The sequence below is a fragment of the Cyclospora cayetanensis genome, unplaced genomic scaffold (genome assembly GCF_002999335.1).
Source record: "Cyclospora cayetanensis isolate NF1_C8 unplaced genomic scaffold, CcayRef3 CcayRef3_contig_76, whole genome shotgun sequence".
In the NCBI taxonomy this organism is placed as follows: Eukaryota; Apicomplexa; class Conoidasida; order Eucoccidiorida; family Eimeriidae; genus Cyclospora; species Cyclospora cayetanensis.
Genome location: NW_020312748.1, coordinates 139,134 through 160,982, shown reverse-complemented (window position 1 = coordinate 160,982; position 21,849 = coordinate 139,134). Strand labels below are relative to the sequence as shown.

Genomic DNA, 21,849 nt, shown 5'->3' with positions numbered 1-21,849 from the left:
TAGTCTTGGACCCATTTTAGGCTCCCAATGCGGCTGCAGCAGTTTCTGCATCGACACACTACTACAGGCCTGTCTTCCTGTGGTGTAAGCTGCTGCTACCATGCAGTAAAACGGCTCGCTTTTCAAGACACTGTCCACTTCCTCAACAGTACTAAACAAAGGCATGCTGATTGCCGGAGAGCTTACTTCTTGCTAGACTCCCATGGCCTAAACCCGGCATCAGCCAGGCGCTTTGCAAGGACCGCGCAATCAAGGGCGAAGGCTATTAGCTCCCCGTTGTTCACAGGCTGGCCAGTGAGCCGTTCGACGAGCTTGGGGTGACCCGTGAGTATGTATCTAGAAGCTGTTTCTACAGCACATATGGAACGCAACAGAGAGAGTCCCCGTCGCAAGACACTTGAATCCGGCTCAACGTAGTCAGGTTCTGTCTCTTCGGGTGTAGACCATACGGCCCTCTGAAATGGTGCTTCGTGCTGCGCAGAGTCTCTTAGGAAAGAGAAGGTCACCATGAGACTCTCTAACCGCCGACTGCAATTCGCCCCTTTGGGGTATGCAAACTTATCCAAAGACTGCAGCAATTCTGCCGCCACTGCAGCCTCCGTGTCTGACTTTGCCTTCTCCCGTGCTGATGCCACTTCCTCTTCAAAAAAAGCTGGAATCGACCCCAGGCCTCCTATCTGGCGCTCCTTCCATCGGATACCATAGTTCGCCACAGCGCAGTCAAATATATCACGTTGGAATCCATTTTGAATGCGCAACGACTTAGTTTTCTTCAAGATAACGGGAAAGGACTCCCCCACATCTCCGGCCGTCTCTACAACCTCCCGCAAGTGAGGAACCGCCATCAGGCGCACATCGGAGCACATGTACCCGTCCTCCTGTTGATGCGCATATGCTCCTCCAGTCGCAGACTGACAAGCCAGAGTCTCTAGATGATCCGTAAATGCCTCTAAACAAGTCTCAATGCCAGACTGCAGTGTTGACGTAAAAAACCCGTCTACGCAAGTCTGCATGCGCTGGTCAGGGGGCAAGCTTTTCACCATCTGTGCGAATTTGGCAAAGATGCCGTGCAGAGCCTCAACTTGCAATCGTCCGTCGTCGCTCAACTCGGCTACACCATCGCTTGGGTTGAAAAATCCAGCGTGCTGCTTTCTTAAGTTTAAGTACATCACAGCTGCAACAGCGGATGGGGAGTACACACAGAAATACATGTATGTTGACACATAAACACACACACACACACACACAAAGCGAAGCATACATACAGGAGAGAAAGGCGCAGGGGTGAACAGAGAGAACCCCCCTTCCCCGACCCCCGCGTCCCCTTCTGCATGGCCGCTAAATTAAGTTCACTACATCTTCTCCGGATATTTTAGATCAACTCATCATACTAGGATTGCAGGGGTGCAAAACGCCCTTAAGTTAAATGCAAACAGTTCTTCAGCGAGTAGGCAAGCAGGCAAGGAGGGAGCTCCAAAGTGCATCGGGGCTTACAGCGCTGAGAGATCTGTCTGTTGCTAATTATTTCCTCTCCTCTTCCAGCTGTCATAAATATGAGAAGCTTCTTCGACCCAGATATGTTCTGCTGTGCAAAGAGCCTAAAGGCCTTTAGTAGCTCCGAGGCATCCCCAATGGCCCCAGACATGCCCATAGGAAACAAAAACTTTCTCGGAGAACACGCCAAGTCTGTTTCTGTTACTGCTTTCTCGTCCACTCCTTCTGAAAAGCAGAGTCAACGCACCAATCCGGATGGAGATGCTGATCCAGCAGCTAGGGCAACACAGGCTGCCAGCAGCTCGCGTGCGTCCTGTGCCCTTCTGCAAAGACACTGGGTCATCCGGAAACACTATGTGCATGCCAATAGAAAATGACAAGGTGATGATCATGAAATCTTGTGAAATTGGTTTCTCACAAGGACAGACATTGCGGTGCAGTGTTGCTGCGCCTACCGTGGAACGAACTCCAGAGATCTTCCGATGCAGAATGATCTTCTTGTGTGGAGTCATCTGTAGACGCCTGGAGGTCACGAGCGAAAACATGGAAAGTCATGTATGTTTTGCTGTTTAACGGGCTGACTCGTGCCAAGCGCCTGTGCGTGGCTCCCCCGACGTCCTACGTGAAGGCAGTTGGGCCTAGCAGTCTACCGCTGTGATAGGCTGCTCGGAGGAGGAGACAACATACCTCTCGATGATCATACGGTGCCTGTTCAAGCCGGTCGAAGAGATTAGGGGGTAGGCGTTGCCCAGGAATGAGTGAATTAGACCCTTCTTGAGAACTCTGTAGCCCGAGAAAACGTTCAACTTCCAATCGCCGAAGAGCGATGCCGCTAGCCCCGAAGTCATTGCCTCCTATGGAATGAAGTGAAAAGTCGATTTCATGCCCCAAAGAGTCGTTATCGCTGGCCAGAACAGCCAGAGAACTTACTAGCCCTATATAAGCCAAACAGGACCGTGCCCGTCGCATTGTGTCGTGGGAGGAGATACAGCCCCGGGCCTCTTTGGAAAGCTGGACTCTGCAAATGTAGAAAGAGTTATGTTTCAGATGGGGCACAGAAGAAAGCAGAGAAACGTGAAGGACTCTGCATCGATCATCCCGCCCTGCACCAGAGCGATGGGGGGCCGCGAAGGGAACAAACACTGCAGTCCGAAGAGGGGCTTGACAAGCATGCAAAGTTTCTTCAATTTGATTCTGCAGCAATGCACTTGAAAAGGGAAATCAAGAAATCAAAAGTGCTGCACCAACGTTAGATCCCTGGGTTATTCTTGCTCAATCGGGGCTGGGCCTCCTGGGCACTCCAATACTGGGGAAGCTGGAACGCTCACCGTTTATCGCGGTCTAAAATTGCCTTAGCTCCAGAAACAATATCATCTTCATCATTGGAGACAATATTAATGCCCCTACCAACGTAGCTACTGTAGTAATCCGACCGTGCCTCCTGGCCTAGACAGCGTACACCACCTTCCCTTGCCCCTGTAGCACTAATCCTGTGCATTGTGTGAAAGCCCAGCCATAAATGGGCTGTCCTGTATCTTCTGACCAATTTGGAGTCAGCCCTTAGCTGAACTGGGACTCCTGTTGTCCTTTCGGCCCCTCAGCTTTGCTCAAATTCGCTGCTATCCGGTGTATTCCGGGCAAGTCTTTGCGCTCCGTCACCACTAGCTGACTAGTTCCCTTTCCCCGCATGATAACTATGCAAATACAATTATTGTATTATGGTCTGCTAATGCACAAAAGGTTTTTCCAGGACACCGTCTGAATTGCATATCACCAATGCAACGGCCAACAGTACATTTGGTGTGTGACGAGCTCAGCGACACCTCGGTACTTTCTAATGTAATAGTCCTGTATAATACTGAAATTGGTTACGATATCAATATTCCATCTATCTGTTGGTACATAGCTCTAGCTCAATGCAAGACGACCCAATTTTGCGAGTGTATACGCTAGAGGCAATGCGCATCTAGATGCGAACGATTGGAGTGCTTAGGGGGTGCAGCTACGCCCACCCTAGCCCTGCCTCTTTCCTCATATCGGCAAGTCTTGGGGGACGAGAAAGAGAGCAGAGGGAGCTCCAATTGAGGAAGCAAACTCTCCGTTTGCTTGGTGTTGACTTCGGGGAAGCGCCTCCCAATGTCGACCATGGATGAATCGTTACAGTTTGCAGCACCTAATGATTCGGTGCAGCTATTACCGCCTCATCCACTGGCCGTAGTGATAGCAGGATGTAAGGTTGTCCTTCACCAGTCCTCTAGATTCGCAATTTAACGGGTTTCTGATTATGTTTGGCAACAGTTTAAAGAAACGTTTCTGACGATGAGAGCTTTGGTGGCAGAAGGGCTGCTAAGGTGGCAGGGGTCGACCTGCACGCCAGTCAGGACATTCGCACTACAAGCAGGTAGGCATGCTCTAGTCGTCAATAAAATGTCGGAGTAGTCGTATGAGGCTATGTTGACCAGAAAAGTATGGCAGCTGTGGGCATCTGAAAGTTTATCACCTTGTGCCCCCTCATATAAGGAGGCAAGAGTGCTTTTGGGAGTTGCCACCACTGAGTCGATCCTTGCTTCACTTCAATGGTGGCCCCACTCGTAAGGAAAAGTGGTAGTTCGTCTGCATGCATTGATGGCTATGTTCAAGCCTTTATACAAGCCGTGACTCAATAGGTTCATGCAATAGCCAACTCAACATCAAGCTTGGAGAAAACTACGAAAGCTGAGGCAAGGAAATTCATGGGTCTGCCGCTACCCTTATGCGCCTCCTTCCTACCTTGTTGCACCTCCTTCGCGTGCTAAGCACTTTTCTTCTGCTGGGCAGCGTCTCACTGTTCTAGGTCTTTGGCTTTTTCTATAAGCTTGCAGATCCGGCATGTATTTTCCGATTTCCCATAATTGGAGTAGATGCTGTGTTGGGGGCTTGTCTGGCTGCATTGCACTTCGGGTTCCGCAGCCTTTCCCTTGGGGTTCACACTAAAATGTAAACTAGGGCCGGCTGATACAGCCTGACCTGAAGTTTAAAAAGATTCTACATTGTCATTTTGTTTTTCCTCCTCATCCAAAGACGCAGGATGTGCGATCCATTGCCCATGCAACCCCATGTAGTTTAAATGTGTAAGCCTCACCGGGTAATGGTTTAACCGCAGAGTCTCTGATTGTCTTACGACCGCGTGGCACGACACCTCGCGTAAACGGAAGGTATACCACCGAATAAGCGTCTTTTCGTCTACGTGATCTTTGTGAGCCAGAATTTCTTTTTCACGCAATACCTATCTATTGATAGATTCCCCTGCTTCAGCTTTCGCAATTCCCTCAACCCTTACTTCCGAGCTGACCATTGCATTAAACCAATGAATCATGGCCTGTGTGAAGCCTTGAACTAAGCTTTCAGTGCAGGTAGACGACCTCCCGCCTCTACGTACAAGCAGCCTAGAACTCAAGCTTTTCTGCTTCCAGTCGACAAAATGCAATGAGCACTGCTTTCCCTTTATCTGGGCGAAACCTAGAAAACGAGGTACAGCTGCTAAGTGATGAGATATTAGAGTATTCGCGGAAGCTTATAGCCGTCATACTTTTCTGATCAGCGTAGCCTCATCCGTTTGTTTGGTCCATCATTAGGTTTTTGATAAACTGTATCATTCTTCCCCTTTATTTCTCTTCGTGGGCGAGTAAACACTTTTTTCTTCTCGTTTGCATTGTTTCTTAGTTTCTGCCTGCCTGGTTAGTGGGGATAGGCCGAAAACTCTTTTTTGTTGTACGCGTAGGTAGTCTCTACGCACAATTATGGATCAAGAGGGCGTTTGCCTGAAGTGTCTTTGGAAACACTTAGCAAGCTGAGCTACACTTCGGCACTTTTTACTGTACTAGCGACGTCTAGTTAAGAATTAGTAACAAACTACGTGTTCAGGTTTCCATATATTTTTCCTTGATTGAAGAATAGCTTCAGTTCAATTTAGCAAGATGCGAAATTGTGTATGTCTGATGTAGATGCCATGTGCAGCTGGCTGTGGATGCACCGAATGCTTTCTTGGTGCACCAGCGCACTCCCTAGTTGTCCACCCCCACACATACCAAAACCTGGAGAGCTGAGGGGAGGAAGAAATCTCTTTTTGTAGAGCAGACAATATCTGTCTAATAATTTTTGGTATTAACGCTGGAGTCAAGTATCTCATTACTGAGACCTTACATGAAGCGCCACATGCAGTGTACCGGGCCACTCTGCCTCTTTGTTTTTGAAGATATCCTAGGAATTGGCTGGTTGCTTCGGTTGTCTGTATGCGCGATTTCGCCCAATCGGGTAAGCTTCAAAACTGTGTGAACGGATGGTACTTGCTGTGGGGCACGTTGCAATATGCAGCTGGGTGTATGTGTGGAAAAGCGACACATGCGCCAGCTGCGCTCTGTTTGCAGGATAGAGTCTGTGGGATAAGAGCGCATGGAAGCATATCTCAGGGTCTGTAATAGATGTGTATAAAGTTTTTTCCATTGGCTTTGGACTAATGGTCTCCTTATGAGGGCCTTACAAGGAACACTACACTTGGGCAATGGGATTTGCGCTTAAAATTGACCGTATGAAACGGCTGTCCCTATATTCTGTTTGTCATGGGGCAGGGTAAAGTACACACCATAAGCCCATAATATGCTGACCCAAGCACTAAACATCTTTAGTGGGACTCCACGCTAACATCCACATTCCTTAGAAGGTGCAGTTACTTGCGTCCTAGCCTGTTTTTCCCTTTTTATCCTGAAACCATTAAGGAAAAAAGCATCTATATCTCTAAGGGAATTAATGGCATTCCTTTAGGTTCCAAGCATGCTTTAAGCCCGCTGCTCTTGGTATGGATGTTAGTAGAAGGAATCTTAAAATAAACCGTATAGCTTTAGAATAGGATATTCTAAAAGCAGGGTAAGTGAACAGCGGGGTGAGCTGTCTAACACTGACTGGATTCATGTGCCAGCCCACGCGTTCAAGTGATCATCTATTAGGGTAAAAGGAAGTAGAAGTGCAGCATTAGTGAGGTATGGAGCCTCACAACTCTTTAGAATAGCCATAATCAATCGTTGAATGCCGAGGGATTCAACATATCTAAGAGTGCCTGTTGTCGAAGTATGCGATAGCTGTACGCGCTGTCACCACGTCGCGCTGCAGAAAGAATTTTCGTTTTATATTATGCGCCCTCAGCTCTAAAGATGTTAGCATCAATATGTAGCCGTTGGTTTTAGGCCTGAGGAAACGTCTGCTACAAGACCATATATGCTGACAGCAAAAGGGAGCTGGATGCCCTGCACTTCGAATTTATCGCAAAACCTATCGCTCTCAGTGACAAAAGGAATAAAAAAAGACTCTATTGTCGGCCGCAGTTGTTTGCACACCTAGAGTACAGATGCTTGTGAATCCGTCACTCATGGCAGGGGCTCGAGTGCTACCAGGGAAGGCAGGAGAGACGGTGGGTTAGGAACGGAGACACCGGGGAGGGCTGTTTTAGTGAGGGAATGCGACGCCAAGCAGGTGAAACAGATGGAGAAGTTAGGTAAAGCCTCCTTGATCTTCAGAAATCAGTTGGTGCGCAACTATGTACTTTGCCAGTTTGTGCGCTCCTTGCACAGCATCGTGCGTGGAGGTAGGCCTTCCTGCATATGCACACCTCCCTAAAGCACCAGGCACTTGTATAGCGGGCATCTTTTGCACATCCGGAGGGTCCCATCTCTTCTGAAGCTATTGATACCCTTTGCCATACTCCTTGGAGAGTGCTCTTGAAGTGCAAGCCCCCTAAAGGAATCGTCACGCTCACCAATGCTGATACGAAGAGAGCCCATAGCCCATTCTTCACTGATCCCCATGGCAACCAAGGCGCCGGAGGCGCTCTTGCCCTGGTGACAGCTAACGCCGGCTGAGATAAGCATCCCCTCCTCCTTCTGCAGGTGCAATACACTGCATAGAAGACTAATGACTATGGACAGGCGGAGCACCGACGGCAGCGTGTGGCTTCTCTGAAGTAGCGCTACACTACGCATGAGTCGTGTCCAGCAGGAGGGAGAACGTTTAGCTTTTTCTTCCCAAAAACCTCATGAAAGCAAACCTACTGCGAGACCCTGGGATACTTCTACACCATCTGCATTCTTGATGGAAAGATGGATCGTCCCCGGGAGCCACTGCTGCTGCACAGTGAAGTCTTCCGATCCTAGCGGCCCGTTGATACTTATCCACTCGGACACTGCAATTGTAACCCGCATGCACTCCTTCGTTTCTCCTCTTCACGCTGATTCCGTTGGACAGCTGACTCATTTAATCATAGGAAAAGTCATAGGGGTAGTGCGAGGGAAGGGCTGCGGAAAGGCATACACTTTTTTCTGTTGGCTTTGGTGGCGCCTTCAAGAGCTGTCCACAGTGCTTCCACGAAGACTCTGGCAACGAAGCCTAGATGCGTAGGGTGCAGCAATTGGGGATTTGAAGACTCTCGAGGCTTCGTGCTGTCAGCATGAGCAGCAGCTAGATTGGCGGCAGTCACAACATCTTGGTGAGTGGAAGATACCCGCGGCTGTTGCCAGCTCTTGTGGATTAGTTCGCTCGCCTGGGCAAGCCCGATAATGAAGGCCACGTTTTCCGTGCCCTGCGTAAAGAATACGCAGGTTGGCAGTTATTAGCAAAAGCAGGGTGCAATACAAGAGGCCAGTGGGGATGTGCCCAGCAGAGCGCCATCGGCTTTAGGGGACCTAGAAGCTCCTACACACTGCTGCAGCTGAGGGAAACACGATCTGCTTACCCCTCTTAGGCCTCTCTCTTGACCGCCACCCAGGATGAGGGGAGGTAGCTGCAGGCTTTCACGAATATACAGCGCGCCGATGCCTTTTGGAGCATACACTTTGTGGCCCGCAACTGAAGACAAGCGGTCCGCAGAATGTCACAGCAAAGACACGTGGTCTTGCCAAAAAAGGCCACCACGTTGCACCCTCTTCGCAGTGCTCAGACGATGGAAGCGCATATTCCTGTCACAATCTTAGAGTGGCATGCGGAGAGAGAGCTGCTGACCGTCAGCGAAGGCCACGACCCTACTCAATCCACATCGAAAGGAGCAACCACGGGGAGTGGGTGTCCATACTTGTTAGGAGATCTACGCCAAGAGACTCGGGGTGTACAGGCACCTTGCCGAACGCCTGAGAGGCATCAGCGTGGATCAGTGCAAGCGGGCAGGCAGAGCGGACCAAAGCTACAACCTGCGCAGAAGAAAGGACGAACGAGCATTTAGTATACTGGCATCTCGCTAAGACCTCCTTTTGGGGTGGCCACCGCTTAGCTCCTACCGATGCGAAGCGCCTAACAGCATATTTTGCAGCTTGGCAGGCTGAACTGAAAGCGCAGGGAGACAACTACTGGCCTTTTACGACCAGCCCATAAGTGCAGGACTCCCACCGCATGTACCTCTTTCATGGGCTGCACGGCACCAATCTCTCCATTGGCAAAGGGGATACTGACAACGACAGTCTGCAGACGCAAAATACCTAGTTGAACACAGAAACGCTGGAAGAAACAGCCTCAGCCGGACTGGGAAAAACCAGGAGCGCCACACAGCTGCGGCAGAGCAGCTGAAGAAAAACAGAACCGACGACAGTGTTTAAAGCGCGGTACAGCAATACACGCGGCGGCAGAAAGTAAGCAGCGTTCCAGAAGCAGCTAAGCATGGCTTAGACACCGTGTGATCCGTACGCATGGCGTAAGCAGGTTCTTCAGCTCAGAAAGGTCAACCAGTCCGGAGGAGGATACTCGGCAAAGACAAAGCTCATAGCCATCCTCGTCCTGTAGCCGAGGAGAGTCCCCAACAAAGAAGAAGACCATACGCAGTGCGAACAATGAGAAAATTGATTTGGCTTAGTCAAGGCCAGGCTGCTGCATAGGAAAAAGGAACATGAGGTCGAGGGCGAAGGTGAACAGACGGCCAACCCAATGTCTTTGTTGGGTGTGCGGCGGCAGCTTCTGATACGACAGCTAGCATACCCGTGTAGCTTTGTCTGAGGATGGAGGGGAAATAGCTCACGCGGAGATGCTCACAGACGCGTAGCACTGCTGGATGCTCCAGTGCACAAGTTACTACACGCCCCGGCTTGGCTGCCCCCGAGATCCGTCGCAGCTTAGCCGCTGAGCGAAGTGCCCAGTTGATACTTTCTGCAATATTGGCAGCGATTCAGAGTCAATAATACAATCATTTTTAAATATCAGAATCCAGATCAACCAAGAGGTGGCTGTGGTGGAAGCAAGGCAGCAGGAGCGAGGGGTCAACATGAAACGCGGTAATACCCGCTATTGCCCAGCAAGCGCCCTCTGCATGCAGCTGATGCTGCGAACGAGTACCGCGAAGTTTTGCAGCTCTCTGGCCGCAAACGGAGATGTATGTAGGAGGTAATGCGCGGCTTACCAGTGGCACCGCTGGTAAAGACAATGCACTTAGGAGACGTCCCTAAGGCCTTCGCAACTGAACATCTGGCCTCGGTCACCTGCTTTCCAGCATCATAGCCGAGAGCATGTTTGCTTGAAGGATTACCAAATCGTTCTGCAGGAGAAACCAACACAGCGAGCCGAGTGCGGTGAGAGGTCCCATGAAAAGGAGCGCAACACGTGTGAGCGCGGCTATTGAAGCGGTCATCACAAGTGATGCAGCAGCAGAAGGATGGAGGAGGACAGTGTAGCTACGGTATCCTTAACGAGACAGGGCGCTGCGGGGGCTCTTCGTTGGATTACCCTCTAAGAAGCAACTGAGTGCGTTGAAGACCCTAGGATCCACAGGAGTTGTTGCGTTGTAATCGAGGTACAGAGTACCACCGTGCAGCCCATTTTGCGCCATATTTGGACAAGCAGGGAGTAAGAAGGGTTCCCGGGAGCGGTCTGGGATCTCATGCAGCTTCGCGCCACGAAAAATAGGTTTTTGGAAGCAATAGTGGGGTCAGCCAGCCGCGTGGGAGTGGAAAGGGGAGGTGAGAACAGTTCTAAGTCATGGCCAAGAATTCTAAATGGAATGTATCTGGGGTTTACTCATACTTGCACTGATGGAAGGCCGTGTCTGTGGCCCTCAGATGCAAAGGGGCCCCTCCTTGCGTAGCAGAGAATGACAGACCCCCTTGCCTATATGTCCAGTGCGTCAGCAGCATTCACATCCGCGTGTAAATGGGTTTACGTCCTAAATATAAAAGAATGATATAAGGTAATGCGTTGAAGAACTACACAGTCTCGGAATATACCGGTTGTGTATGCTGGAGTGGTGCTGGGAAGGTAGCGTGGGCGGCCCCGTGGCTGTAACGCCCCCAGCGTTTAGTGAACAGTTCTTCAATTTTAAAAAAGTTTCTCCATCTGTTGACCTCTCAAGAGGTTTGTGTGTCGCTAGGAGACTAGGCGGCCAATATGTGGGGCTTTTGTGGGTTATTAGTCGCCGGCATGTCACCGCGCATGTGGCCATGTTGCCATCTGTGAGCATTGACTTTGCGTCCGCTCTTCATTCATGTGAGGAAGCGATTTGTCTCTGTGAATAACCATCGTCGCCCACTAACTTCTGTTTTCAAACTTGTCGACGTGTATCGAGCCAGATCTGCTCGCCGCGGCTGCTTTCTTTCTCCTGTCCCAGCTACGCAAGAGCCACAAGTAGCAGGACGCCTTTGGGGCGTACGCGCCGGTGACCGTCAATGCCAGCACGCCACTCTGCACCTCCTTCTGCCACTTCTTTCCCTCTTTGGATTAGTTCACTTGTGTTTGAGTCATCAACAGAAGGCTGACCTGCCTTCGGAGAACCCAGCCACTACAGGCCTTCTGCTTCCAGCTAATACGAGCTGGGCTAATGGTTCGGAGGAGTGCCAGCTGCCCACGCCCCCCATTCGAGACTGCCTTCCGTTTCGTATTTTTCCAGCTCTTTTTTGCTGTGGAAGGCAATTCTTTCGGAAAATCTTGCGGCAGGCGCGTTCCTCACTGGAGCTGGGATTCGCCGCCCCCCTGTGGTAGGGTCACCGACTCATCCAGGCCGCTGCCTTGGTGGTTCTCCCGGAGAGTACTCAAGGACTAACTCTTTGCCTATTCAGACTGTATCAGAGTTAAACTCTTCTAAGCAGCCTTGGGGAGGTGGACGCTTAGCTACCGCTTGCGGCAGGAGTGCTGCTTGTTCCAGGACGCCGAGAGCGGCGGCAGGAGGACGGGCACTCAAGAGCTTCCTCTGTTTACCGTCATATCTGGACCTGTGTGTTTTATTCTTTTTTGAATTTTCGCTTATCTCCAGTAGTTACACTCACCGCGCACTGCGGTCACCGCTTGGGATCGCCAGCTACCTGCAGGCCTCTGCGGCTGCTGCACCACGACTACAGCAACTAAATGACGGAACCTGCAAGAGCTAGAGAGGGTAAAAACCCCTCCAACGAAGCCGAAGAGCCGCGTCGGGTACCTAGTTCAGGCCATCCGAAGGCAAAAGAAGAGCAGGAAAGTTCGTCTTGTGGAGGGACTACGTCAGCAGAGAGCCCACGGGAAGCGACTCTCGGAGAGTACAATCTGGGGGCATGCAGCGGGATGCCTGCCGATGGATGGGCAGAGGCTTTGAGTGTTGCTATCCCTATGGAGGTGTGCGACGTCGAGAAATCTGATGAGCAGAAAAAGGAAGCTGACACCGGTGGCCACTCCTGGTTGCCCTCGGCTGACTCTATGCTTGCACACAGCAGTTCACACCGAGCTCCTGTAAATGGGAAGCTTTGTAGGAGTACAAGCTCTACATCAGGCTGTTATCCAGTAAGTTCTACTCACGGTTGCGTCGGTTGTGTTATTTCTTACAAGTGCCAATCACTGCCATAACTCTCTTCTCCTGTTTTCCTTAGGAACACATTGAGTGAAAAAAAACGCAGGCTCCACACACTTTTCCGCTTCTGCTTGTGCTGTAGAGCGAGCCTGGACCTAAGAGCATGGCTCGTAGGGCTGCAGCAGCTGCCGTAGCTGCAAATAGCTGCCGCGGCGATGATCCCACCCCGTCACGGCTACCCCACCGGTCTGGCCTAGACCGCACAGCGAAAGGAGTAGCTGCTGGATACAAACAAGCAAGCAGCACATGCGGCATTAGCACAAAGCATGAAGGAGAGGGTGGCCGGGAACTCAGAGACACTGATCTTACTACGGAGGAGTCTGATGAAACCAGTGGTAGTGTCCATTCCTTCAAAGATGGTGATGAGACTTATGAACGGCTCAGAAAGAGCCGTGCAGAACGGCGGAAATCTACAGATCAAGATACCGATGAGGGTCCAGGTTCAAATGAGGAATCTTATGGGACACAGCTGGAAACCCCATCGAGGGGACTGGGGAAACGTTCTATAAAGCGGCCTGCTCGCTATGAAGACTGGCTTGCTGAAAATGAAGACGAGCATGCAAGTCCAGCCGTCCCGCCAGCCAGGATGCCGCACCAGAAGAGGTGCCGCGGAGGAACTTTTCCCGTTCCAAGGGTTGTCAAACGCAAGGAAGAACCTGTTGAGACTTGCCCAGCTACGTCTGAAACGCCGGTGCCACGCCCTAATGCTAGGGGAAGCGCCATAACTACACGGAAGAGGAGGCTGATGCCATGGCTTGACATGGCAGCCGTTGAAGCGGTTGCTGCAAATTGTGTTGCTAAGCCGCTTCCCGATAGCGACCGCGCGATAGCGACAGGGGTGGCTGCCGCTGCTGCTGCTGCTGCTGCAGTAGCAGCGACTACGGCGGTAACCTTCACGCCCGTCTCCGCTAGAGTCCTCTCAGGTAGAGGAGCCTCTGCCTCTGATGGAATCCAAGGTATTTTCGACAGAGCACTGAATACTCTCAGGCGCATCCCACAGAGCGAAGGGCAGCCGTCATCCGAGACAGCTCCAAGCAGTGCAGCACCTACAAGTCATGGGCAAAAACGTGCTACGTGCGAGGTGACTAGCTTTCATGAATCTCATATTGACAATACAGCGAGCTCTGCTGTGCACGCTGATTGGGATGCGCATTCATCTTGTGGAAGCCACCCTAGATGGCAACAACAACTGTACAGGCATCCGTCTCAGCCTACTACTACTACTGCAATGCGGTACCCCACCCTCGCGAGTGAGCTAGAGGAGGTAGCAGAACAAGCAGCAAGAGAAGCAGCATGCTTCCAAGCTTCTGCAGGAATCGGGAGATCCTCCCTTATAGAATCTGGTTCAGTAGAACCAGACACAGTGCGGAGGTTTTTGCTCTGGCATGGAAGGAAACCCCCTCAACCTGCTGCAAGAGCTCCTCCTCAGAGGGCTGAGCAACAGCTACAGCTGATTAAGGAGCAGCTGCTGGAACAGCATAGGCTTCTCTGCGCACGCAATGAACAGAAAGCGCAGAACCGTATACTTGCCACCTCGTCTCAGCATCGAAGTCTCGGGAGCATTATACATGGATCCGTGCCAGACACACATCATCTGCGACTTGAAGTGCAGCATGAACAGGAGCGCAGGCAACAAAAGCTCGATCTCAATGAACTGAAAGAAAATCTTGAACTGCAGCTCCTCACGTCGATTGCAGCAGAGGAGCACGCGCGTCTAGGTAGCGACAGGTTAGCGTGTGAAGGCGAAGTACAGCAACAACCGCCAACACCAACCTTTTCGGAGCGGCAGCGCGCCCAAACTCAACAGGCCATGCTTTCGGAACAGCTCCAACAACTTGCTTTACTTGGAAGCATAGATTCCCTCTTCGAGCGTCATGTCCCGGACTCCCCTCCCAACGGTAGTACTGGAAGCGAAGAGGATGGAGACTCTTTTGTATTGCCTTCTTCCTCCTCCTTGCAGCAGCATCAGAGGGGCAAAAATACACAAAGGGTGCGATCCCCGACTCTTAGTGACAAATGTGATAATTAATTGATGACGACTGGAGGCCTGGACCGTGACTGAACCGCCGTGAGGGAATGAGAGAATATCACAAAAGGGATATTCTAGTTTTGTGCTTGTGTAGAAATAGCAACGTAGTATGTTGCAGTGAAGGGGCTACACGTAGTCTTGCTTCACAGAGCATGATGGATCTCTGTGTTCCTGCTGGGGCTGGTTTTATTGGCTATGACGAAGTCGCCAGAGCATCGCAGCAGCATGGTTATTATTTGCATACCAGTACCAAAGAGAAGCTCTACTACAGCGAGTGTGACCATCTATGGATATCTCTGTACAGACATGAAAATTCACAGTGTTTTATCCAAATCTGTAGATATTTATACTGAAGAGGGTCTTTCCAAGCATATTTGTGGAATGAATTGATTAATAAGCTTCTCAAATGACCCACGTCTGAGTGTTTCTAGGGGAAAACCCGGCCCCTGGACAGATCCTTTGCCGTTGATGGTGGCGTCAAGCCTTTTCTGGACTCGTATTATATGTTACGTCCACTGCATATAGGGTAAAATGTATCATTAACGCAGATCAGAAAAACCTTTTTTAGTAAGCCAGCGGGCAGAATTATATTCGGTGTTCCGAGGATTGTGAACAATTTTGTCAAGACCCTGATGGACCATGCGCTGTGAGGTTCATGAAGGTAAATAAACAGCTTGGGGAATTCGTTCTCCTCATGGGAAGCAATATGTACACCCGTTTGTTATACCGGAGTCTTAAGCATGGAGTGCCTCAGAGGCCGCGCCCACGCAAAGGATTATCAGGCAGGGAAGCATTGACTGATTGTGCGTACTGCTTTCACTGGCTTTGCTAATGCACAGCACTCGTGTGGCAACCATGCCGAATTTCAGCGAGGCTGCTGAATGTACTGGCAGCTTAGCAGCTCCAACTACAACTCTTGAGGAACCAGTCCATCCTAAACCATCGAAACAGTGGATATCCGCAACGTTGTGACAGTTTAACAGCACACCGTGCTCTTCACACTTGAAAGTTGGATTGCCAACCGTTTCCTAGACGCTCATGAAATTCTTTGAAAGGCTTGTATGCGGTGCCTGTATGGGAAGCACAGGCCAGGGGGAGTGTGGTCCAGCAGCAGCAACAGCAAGCATTTGTAGGTGGTTGTGTTGAGTCAAACAACATTTATCGCCAACTTACATGTTCACTCCTCACGTTAATGTGAACACACCTTGCTACAAAAGTGCCGTGTTCAGTGAACATCGATGCATAAATAGATGCCATTTTCAGCAAAGTCACGAACAACCAAAAAATTGGAACAAAGATTACCCGAATGTGTGGTGATATTCTAGCATGCCTTTTATGATTGCAGCTACAAAATTGTAGTTTACGTCCAGCTCAATAGAAAAAATACAAGTACAAGCAAGGCGTGCTTGTTGTTCCAAGGTATTTGGTATAAACGAGGTAAAACACATTGTTCGCAACCCTCCTAGGAGCGCTGAGTGTGAGACATCTCTCTTCGCACGTTCGTCTCTGGCCATCATCTACTCACTAATGTCACAGTAGAAACCGGCGCACTCCCATCAGCACCGATTGGGAGACCAGCAAGCATAGTGGACGTGTCATACCACAAGCACGCACCTCGCCAAAGCCCAAGTATATCGCTTCATATTAGTTCTTCCGAGAAAAACGTTTATTCCCAGTCTCAACCCATACTCAATAAAAAATTGTCGAGTGGTTTGCAAAAGAACTCCCATCTTCCCATGTTCGCGCCTTTGATTTTTCCCCACATCACGGTACAGGGACAGCTGGTTTGCGCCTAGCTGCTTCCCCTAAGCAGTAGGAGCATTCACACCTGGTTTCACACCGCATCTAGCGCACACTGAGACAACACTGTGCCTTCTTGCATCGAGGCCCTACTACTCTGCACTAACAAAATCAAATGCACAGAGATATTAATTTATCAGTTCTCAGCTCATGCATAGTCATTTCTAGCTAGTGTAGCATGAAGTGTTCAAGTGTAGCACTGCCCGCTACTCGCAATAACTTATCTTCTCTTGCAGGCATTTAGTACACATGATCCCACAGGGTAGCGAATTGAAGTATGCACTCCTGATGACCTACATGTCACAGACCCGTGATAGACTTGTTAAAAGCACACAACATTTGTGGGGCTCTCTTACCAGCCCATCTACTGTAGTTGGCATTGTAATGTACAAAATGGGCCAGGCAACTTGAGGATAACCACATCTACAAACACTTAACCAGGCGCGAAGCGATAGTTGCTCGCTCTGTCAGCTGCTTAGTATGCGTTTTGCTGGGCTTAGTGAGGTGTTTACATTTTACGGACAGGGGACATCTTCCACTGACTAATACAGTGCAGTCACAAAGCATGTGCAGCATTGTCACACTATATCTCCACGCTACTAAATGTGAGGGCCTTAGCGGTGAGGTGCGAGCCTTCTTCTAGCATGTGGGTCGGCGTTAAACAGAGCCGCTATCGTTTCCATGGTTCGCCCAATGGTTGTTTAAATTTGGAAGCTGTAGCGAGCCACGCTACGTTCAACTACGTTTTACTAAACTAGTTGTAGTTACCTAAGCAATAGAAGGGAACTGACTGATTGGTTTGAATGTTCGTGTCGTGTATATGGGCATAGTACTCTTCCTTCGATACGAGAAGACCCAGCTTCACGTGCATCTGCGATAAGTGCTATGTGCAACTAGCTGTCAATGCCAGGATTGCCATGAGGGTGCACCTACGCACAATTCTAGGAGGCCCTCTCTGCCGATATCGAGAACGCTGAGGGACGTGGAACAAAAATTGGAATCCTTTAGGGCAACACCTAATGGTTTTCTATGTTGTTTGCATTGGATTTGGAGCTGCATGCCTTTCTGCCACACCTTAGCGGTCCCTCCCCCCTCAGCGAAAAATTTGAGGGGCTTGGGCAGGACATGAAAAGAACTCTTTCGAAAACACTCTTCAATTTTCTAGTCAGCGTGTAGAGAGTCTGGAGCTAAACATTTCCCTTCGTAAACCTTAAATGGAGCGTTTGAACTCAGCAAGAACTATGATGAACAAGAAAAAACCGGTTAGTCTAGTAATGGATAAATTTAGGGTATAACTAGTGGAGTAGAAAGTACTCAAGTGGAGTTTATCCACGAAAACATCAGCCATTGATTCTAACAGGTGATGAAAGCAAACCCAGTGAAGCAGATACGCGACAGGCACAGATGTAAGAGCGTACTATGCAAACTTCGAGCTGTCAAGAGCATCTGAGAATCAAAGTTCCGGTGCACGTGCCTATATATAATGCAGTAGAAGTGGATGATGGGTGGTAAGCTGCTTTAATGATCAGTTGCTGGAAACCACATCTTCCTTTAATAGAGGTGATGGCACTGATCCTCGCGTTCATGCGCTAATTTTCATGGTTCGCTTTTACTCCGTGTACGTTAACCGCCTTTTAGAGCATAGCTTAATGCTCCACAAACTTTCTGTATATCCAGCAGTATTGCCAGTATATCGTGCCACTGGGCACGTTGGTAGAATCTGATACCCTACTGCATACCAATTTGTTGCTTTCACAGCAGACCATCCCTTGGCATTACTCGGAGGCACTTTCCACTCTTGTTTTTACTTGTTAAGCTTGCAGATGATGCCAATTTTGGTAGAAACAATGTAAGAAAACCCGTGGAATATCTAAGTGCATCTTTCGAGACGAAGCCTGGACTTCTTGGTACGCGGCTTTGTGTGGCGCGTGGGCCAACAAGCTGGAAGAATTTCATCGTTGCACACGTATGTACAACTATCAGCCAGACAATGTTATTTTTTGTGTTTTAGCGCCAACATGGCACAATAATCTTCTATGAAAGTACTTGGCCCTCAGTAAGCTACCTAATTTGCATTTCTACACCAAAAGGATGCTCCTTAGATCTGGACGTGTCGCGCTGGCGGTTCAACCTCAAGGATCTACTGATCCCTTTGCTGAGGGAGCACAATTGCCTTAGAAGAAGATCTGTATTTCTGCCACACCAGAATTTTGTTCTTCTTTTTCCAGCGAGTCCGTTTTCAAGAAAGTCAGCTGCCTTGAACTCTCGCTGGTGCGCTGAATCACATGTTGACAGCACATCCCCATATCACACGACTTGTACGTCTACCCAACTGCCTCCATGCCTACATCCCGCACGGGCTCAAGTTCAATGTGGGCAATATGTCACATTTTCGTGCTGGCAGCTTTGCGTGGAGGAGCCTTCTGCTCCGCCGCAGCAACGATGACCAGCACCATAGCACGCTTTGATGCACAAGGGTATTCTTCAATTCTTGGTGGTTCCACACAAACCAGCCCTCAAGACTTTGAGAAGATAAGCAGAGTGATTTCAGGTCCTTCGCCCATGGGGGATTTCACGGAGTATGCTTACCTCAGGCACCCCCGCGTTTCTTCCTTATCTCACAGCGATGCTCCTCCTCACATTCCTGTTGAGGATGCCGGGGCTTCGCCCCATACCATAGTGCATATTGATGCTGATTCTTTGGCGAAGGGCCAACTTATGCCCTTGGATCTCCTGCGTGGCATTAAACGCCTTGTTGCGGGTTTGTTGTTATTCGTTGTGGCCGTTAGTATATTGGTGTGCTCTAATACGTCTCTGCACGTATGGCTGTTATGGCTGACTATGTTCTGACGAAGCAGTCGGAAACTCAAAGGGAATTAGCGTTTACGTTGGCGACGATGAGCACTGTGTTAATGCTCAGTGGATTGATACAGCTGGTCTCCTTTGCTGCTGAAGTCTACCGGGGGAATGCCCACAAGAGAAGGCTTCCTCACATAAATTGGTCCCTCCTTCTGTTAATATATATGCTGAGTCCATTCAGTTCGAGTATTGCTGAAGCTCAACCTACAGATGGCATCCGCTTGGGTCTTGGACTTGCCATTCTTTTCTTTTTCCTTGCCAGTGTCGTGGAAGTAATGGAATATAACAACAAGGCCAAGGCTTACAAAGGCGCACCAAAATGACTTAATGAGCTTTTACCTTCTCAAGAGGCCCACTGCATGGAAGCACCCACATATCTGGGTGACTGTCTACAGAAGCCGGCTGCCAGCAGCTAGGAGACAGATTTCACTGACCATGCGATACGGAGCTCCAGAAAGCTCTCTGGTCTGAAGGCCCCTACACCACGAGCAGCGAAGATTGTAGTTGAATCACCATTTAGCAGCGAATGGACCAGACCAAGTCTCGCTGGCAGCGACTCAAAGACCCAGGGCAGGCAAACTTCAGGAGAATCCATGCGTACTGCAAGGACATTTGCACTCGATTGTGATTAGAAACGTAGAACTAGTAATTATACTGAGCTACTCACTTGAAGGATAAAGATTGTGGAGCGGAACGTCCAGGGCATCGGGATTCTTACCGACAATAGCAGCATTTCAGATTTGTTGCATTCACAATTTGCGGAAGCATAAACGAAACTGCACAGCGAAAGCTGAGGAAGAAATAGTTATTTGTTTCAAGTAAGAGGGAAACGGGTGATAGCAATCCGGCTCGGGTCGCGCTTTCTAGTCTTTCCACTTTTCGCTTTGGGAGGCACTGCTCCCCGTCAGTATTCAGTACACTGCAGTGTTTGTGCGATCGTGCTGTACGCATCCTGTACTAATTATAAGCCTTGTTGCTGTAGTAGCTTGCTGTGGTCTGATGGTAGTCTGACGAGTGCGGAATACGGGACCAGCAAGGTGCAGTGCGCCTATTTTATTGCAAACGTGGCTACCGTTATCATAAAAGAACGTCTCACGTTGCAGCAGCATCCACAGAAAACCTTGTCAATGAGCTGCTGCAGCGCGAACAGCTTTTTGGTGAGTGAAGCAATCTATTCTAGTTCCCATTACATTCCCAGGGGCCTACGGGCTCCCACTGCCTATGAGTAAAAGCCTACGGCATATTGGAGCGACAAGAAGGGCGTCTTGCTCTGTGCATAGAAGGCACTTTATAAAGGTTCCTTAGTTTTCAATGGTGATATTTGCACTTTCGGAACGTCCTAGGGCGCAAGGATCTGTCGAAAATTCGGCATATGTGCATCCAGATGGTGCTATAGCATTCCATGTTCACCGTCTGGTGCTTAAAGCAAAATCGTACTGAATAGGGGGCGCCATTAATATCCGGAGTCTCAAGGTCGTACTACTTCAGACTACCGTTGGCATCAGCATGCTCTAGCTCACATAAGTTCCTAGAGGTGAAAATGTTCTGCATATTTAAACCCCTCAAACCAGACAAAAGCAACTTGCACTGCTTGTAGGTGCCCTACGGAATTGAGTGTTTCAAGGAGGGCTCAAAGCATTGATCTGATTATCAGAAGCCACGCCCTGCAGCATCGTTGGCGTTTGTAAGGGGCCGCTGCGAGCCCTGCACTCGCTTCAGTATGGAAAGTTGGGGCTTTGAGTCTGCGAGAGGCCAATTTGGAATACCCCTCGTGGTACCTGCAGTCAAGGCGTCCTACGGAGAACTAGGTCTCTGTGGCTGGTATTGTAGCTGAATTCGATAATTAAATACACTTAGGAATGAAACTCTCTGTGATGGCAGCTCGTAAAGAGGAAAACGCTGCATTATTACCGCCCGCTGATGAAAGCAGCTAGTACGTATTAAGTGTGCTCCATATCCATATCAATGTGTCTCTCCTTGTGATTTATTCCTGCAGCGCATTCCCCAAATGCTCAATAAGGTTGCGCATATCTTTACTGCTGCGCTTATGGAGTCCTGGATAAAAGGATGCAGCTCAATAGCCGACGATATGAGAAGCCTTTCATTTCGCAGGAGGGGGAAATCGTACGCAAAGTATTAGCTACAGCACAAATGCGTGAGCTTCCGTTAGCAAAATCGACACAGCAGTGCCCAAATTGGCGGCGAAAACGCCACTCAGCCTGCAATGGACACCATAACGGACTAGCTCAGAAGGCCTTTCTACATGGACTCAGATCTTGAATATCCTGTAAATATTATGCATTAGATAATGCTGGACATTTGGTTTATGAACAAATCCACGAAAGGGAGACAGCTTTTGTCACGCTCCATCTAACGTGTCCGGAAGGACGCATATACTCCAGAATGTGTTTAGTTAATACACCTTATTGGGCGTTTCCCAAGAGAGCCTCCCCTCGGACGGTAATTGTGTCCCTCTGCAGTAGATGCTACATGCAACAAGGTGTGAATACTCCGACTGTTTCGAGGGTTACCAAGATTGCTTCTTTTTTCGAGGCACTAATACTTTGCCGTCACGAAGTTATACAAACACAAAATCAATTCGTCAATTTGTTGCCCATTCCTGTTTGAGTATAATTAGGGTAGAATAGAGTGTCTTGCATACTTTAGTCCCCTGAATCTTCCTCCCGCATCTTAAGGGATGCGCCCTCATGTTCTGGATCTCTCAGTTGAGACCAGCTCAATACAAAACATCAGAGGAGATCCTGCCCTACCGCCACTCCCCAGGGGGCAGGAAGGCGAAAACAGTGCAAATGAGAACAGCAAATTGTGCACCGATTGCTAAGGAAACACA

The 21,849-nt window shown here is 49.5% G+C and overlaps 3 protein-coding genes across 3 annotated transcripts; 1 reads left to right on the top strand and 2 right to left on the bottom strand.

The window, feature by feature from the left end:
* Positions 1-182: 182 nt before the first annotated feature.
* Positions 183-2,463, bottom strand: LOC34624170. Its single transcript, XM_026335670.1, has 4 exons — positions 2,182-2,463; positions 1,950-2,016; positions 1,495-1,719; positions 183-1,174 (listed from the first exon to the last, which is right to left on the bottom strand). The coding sequence occupies exons 1-4, from the start codon at positions 2,461-2,463 to the stop codon at positions 183-185; spliced, it is 1,566 nt and encodes a 521-aa protein (XP_026191455.1).
* Positions 2,464-7,139: 4,676 nt separating this feature from the next.
* On the bottom strand, positions 7,140-10,936 carry LOC34624171 (cysteine desulfurase IscS). Its single transcript, XM_026335667.1, has 11 exons — positions 10,781-10,936; positions 10,225-10,375; positions 9,902-10,036; positions 9,524-9,651; positions 9,180-9,285; positions 8,911-8,990; positions 8,591-8,705; positions 8,255-8,367; positions 7,834-8,101; positions 7,575-7,705; positions 7,140-7,406 (listed from the first exon to the last, which is right to left on the bottom strand). Exons 1-11 carry the CDS (start codon positions 10,934-10,936, stop codon positions 7,140-7,142), a joined length of 1,650 nt encoding a protein of 549 aa, XP_026191452.1.
* An 899-nt stretch (positions 10,937-11,835) lies between these two features.
* On the top strand, positions 11,836-14,339 carry LOC34621371. The gene is made up of 2 exons (XM_022734588.1): positions 11,836-12,243; positions 12,393-14,339. The coding sequence occupies exons 1-2, from the start codon at positions 11,836-11,838 to the stop codon at positions 14,337-14,339; spliced, it is 2,355 nt and encodes a 784-aa protein (XP_022591096.1).
* The last annotated feature ends 7,510 nt before the right edge of the window (positions 14,340-21,849 follow it).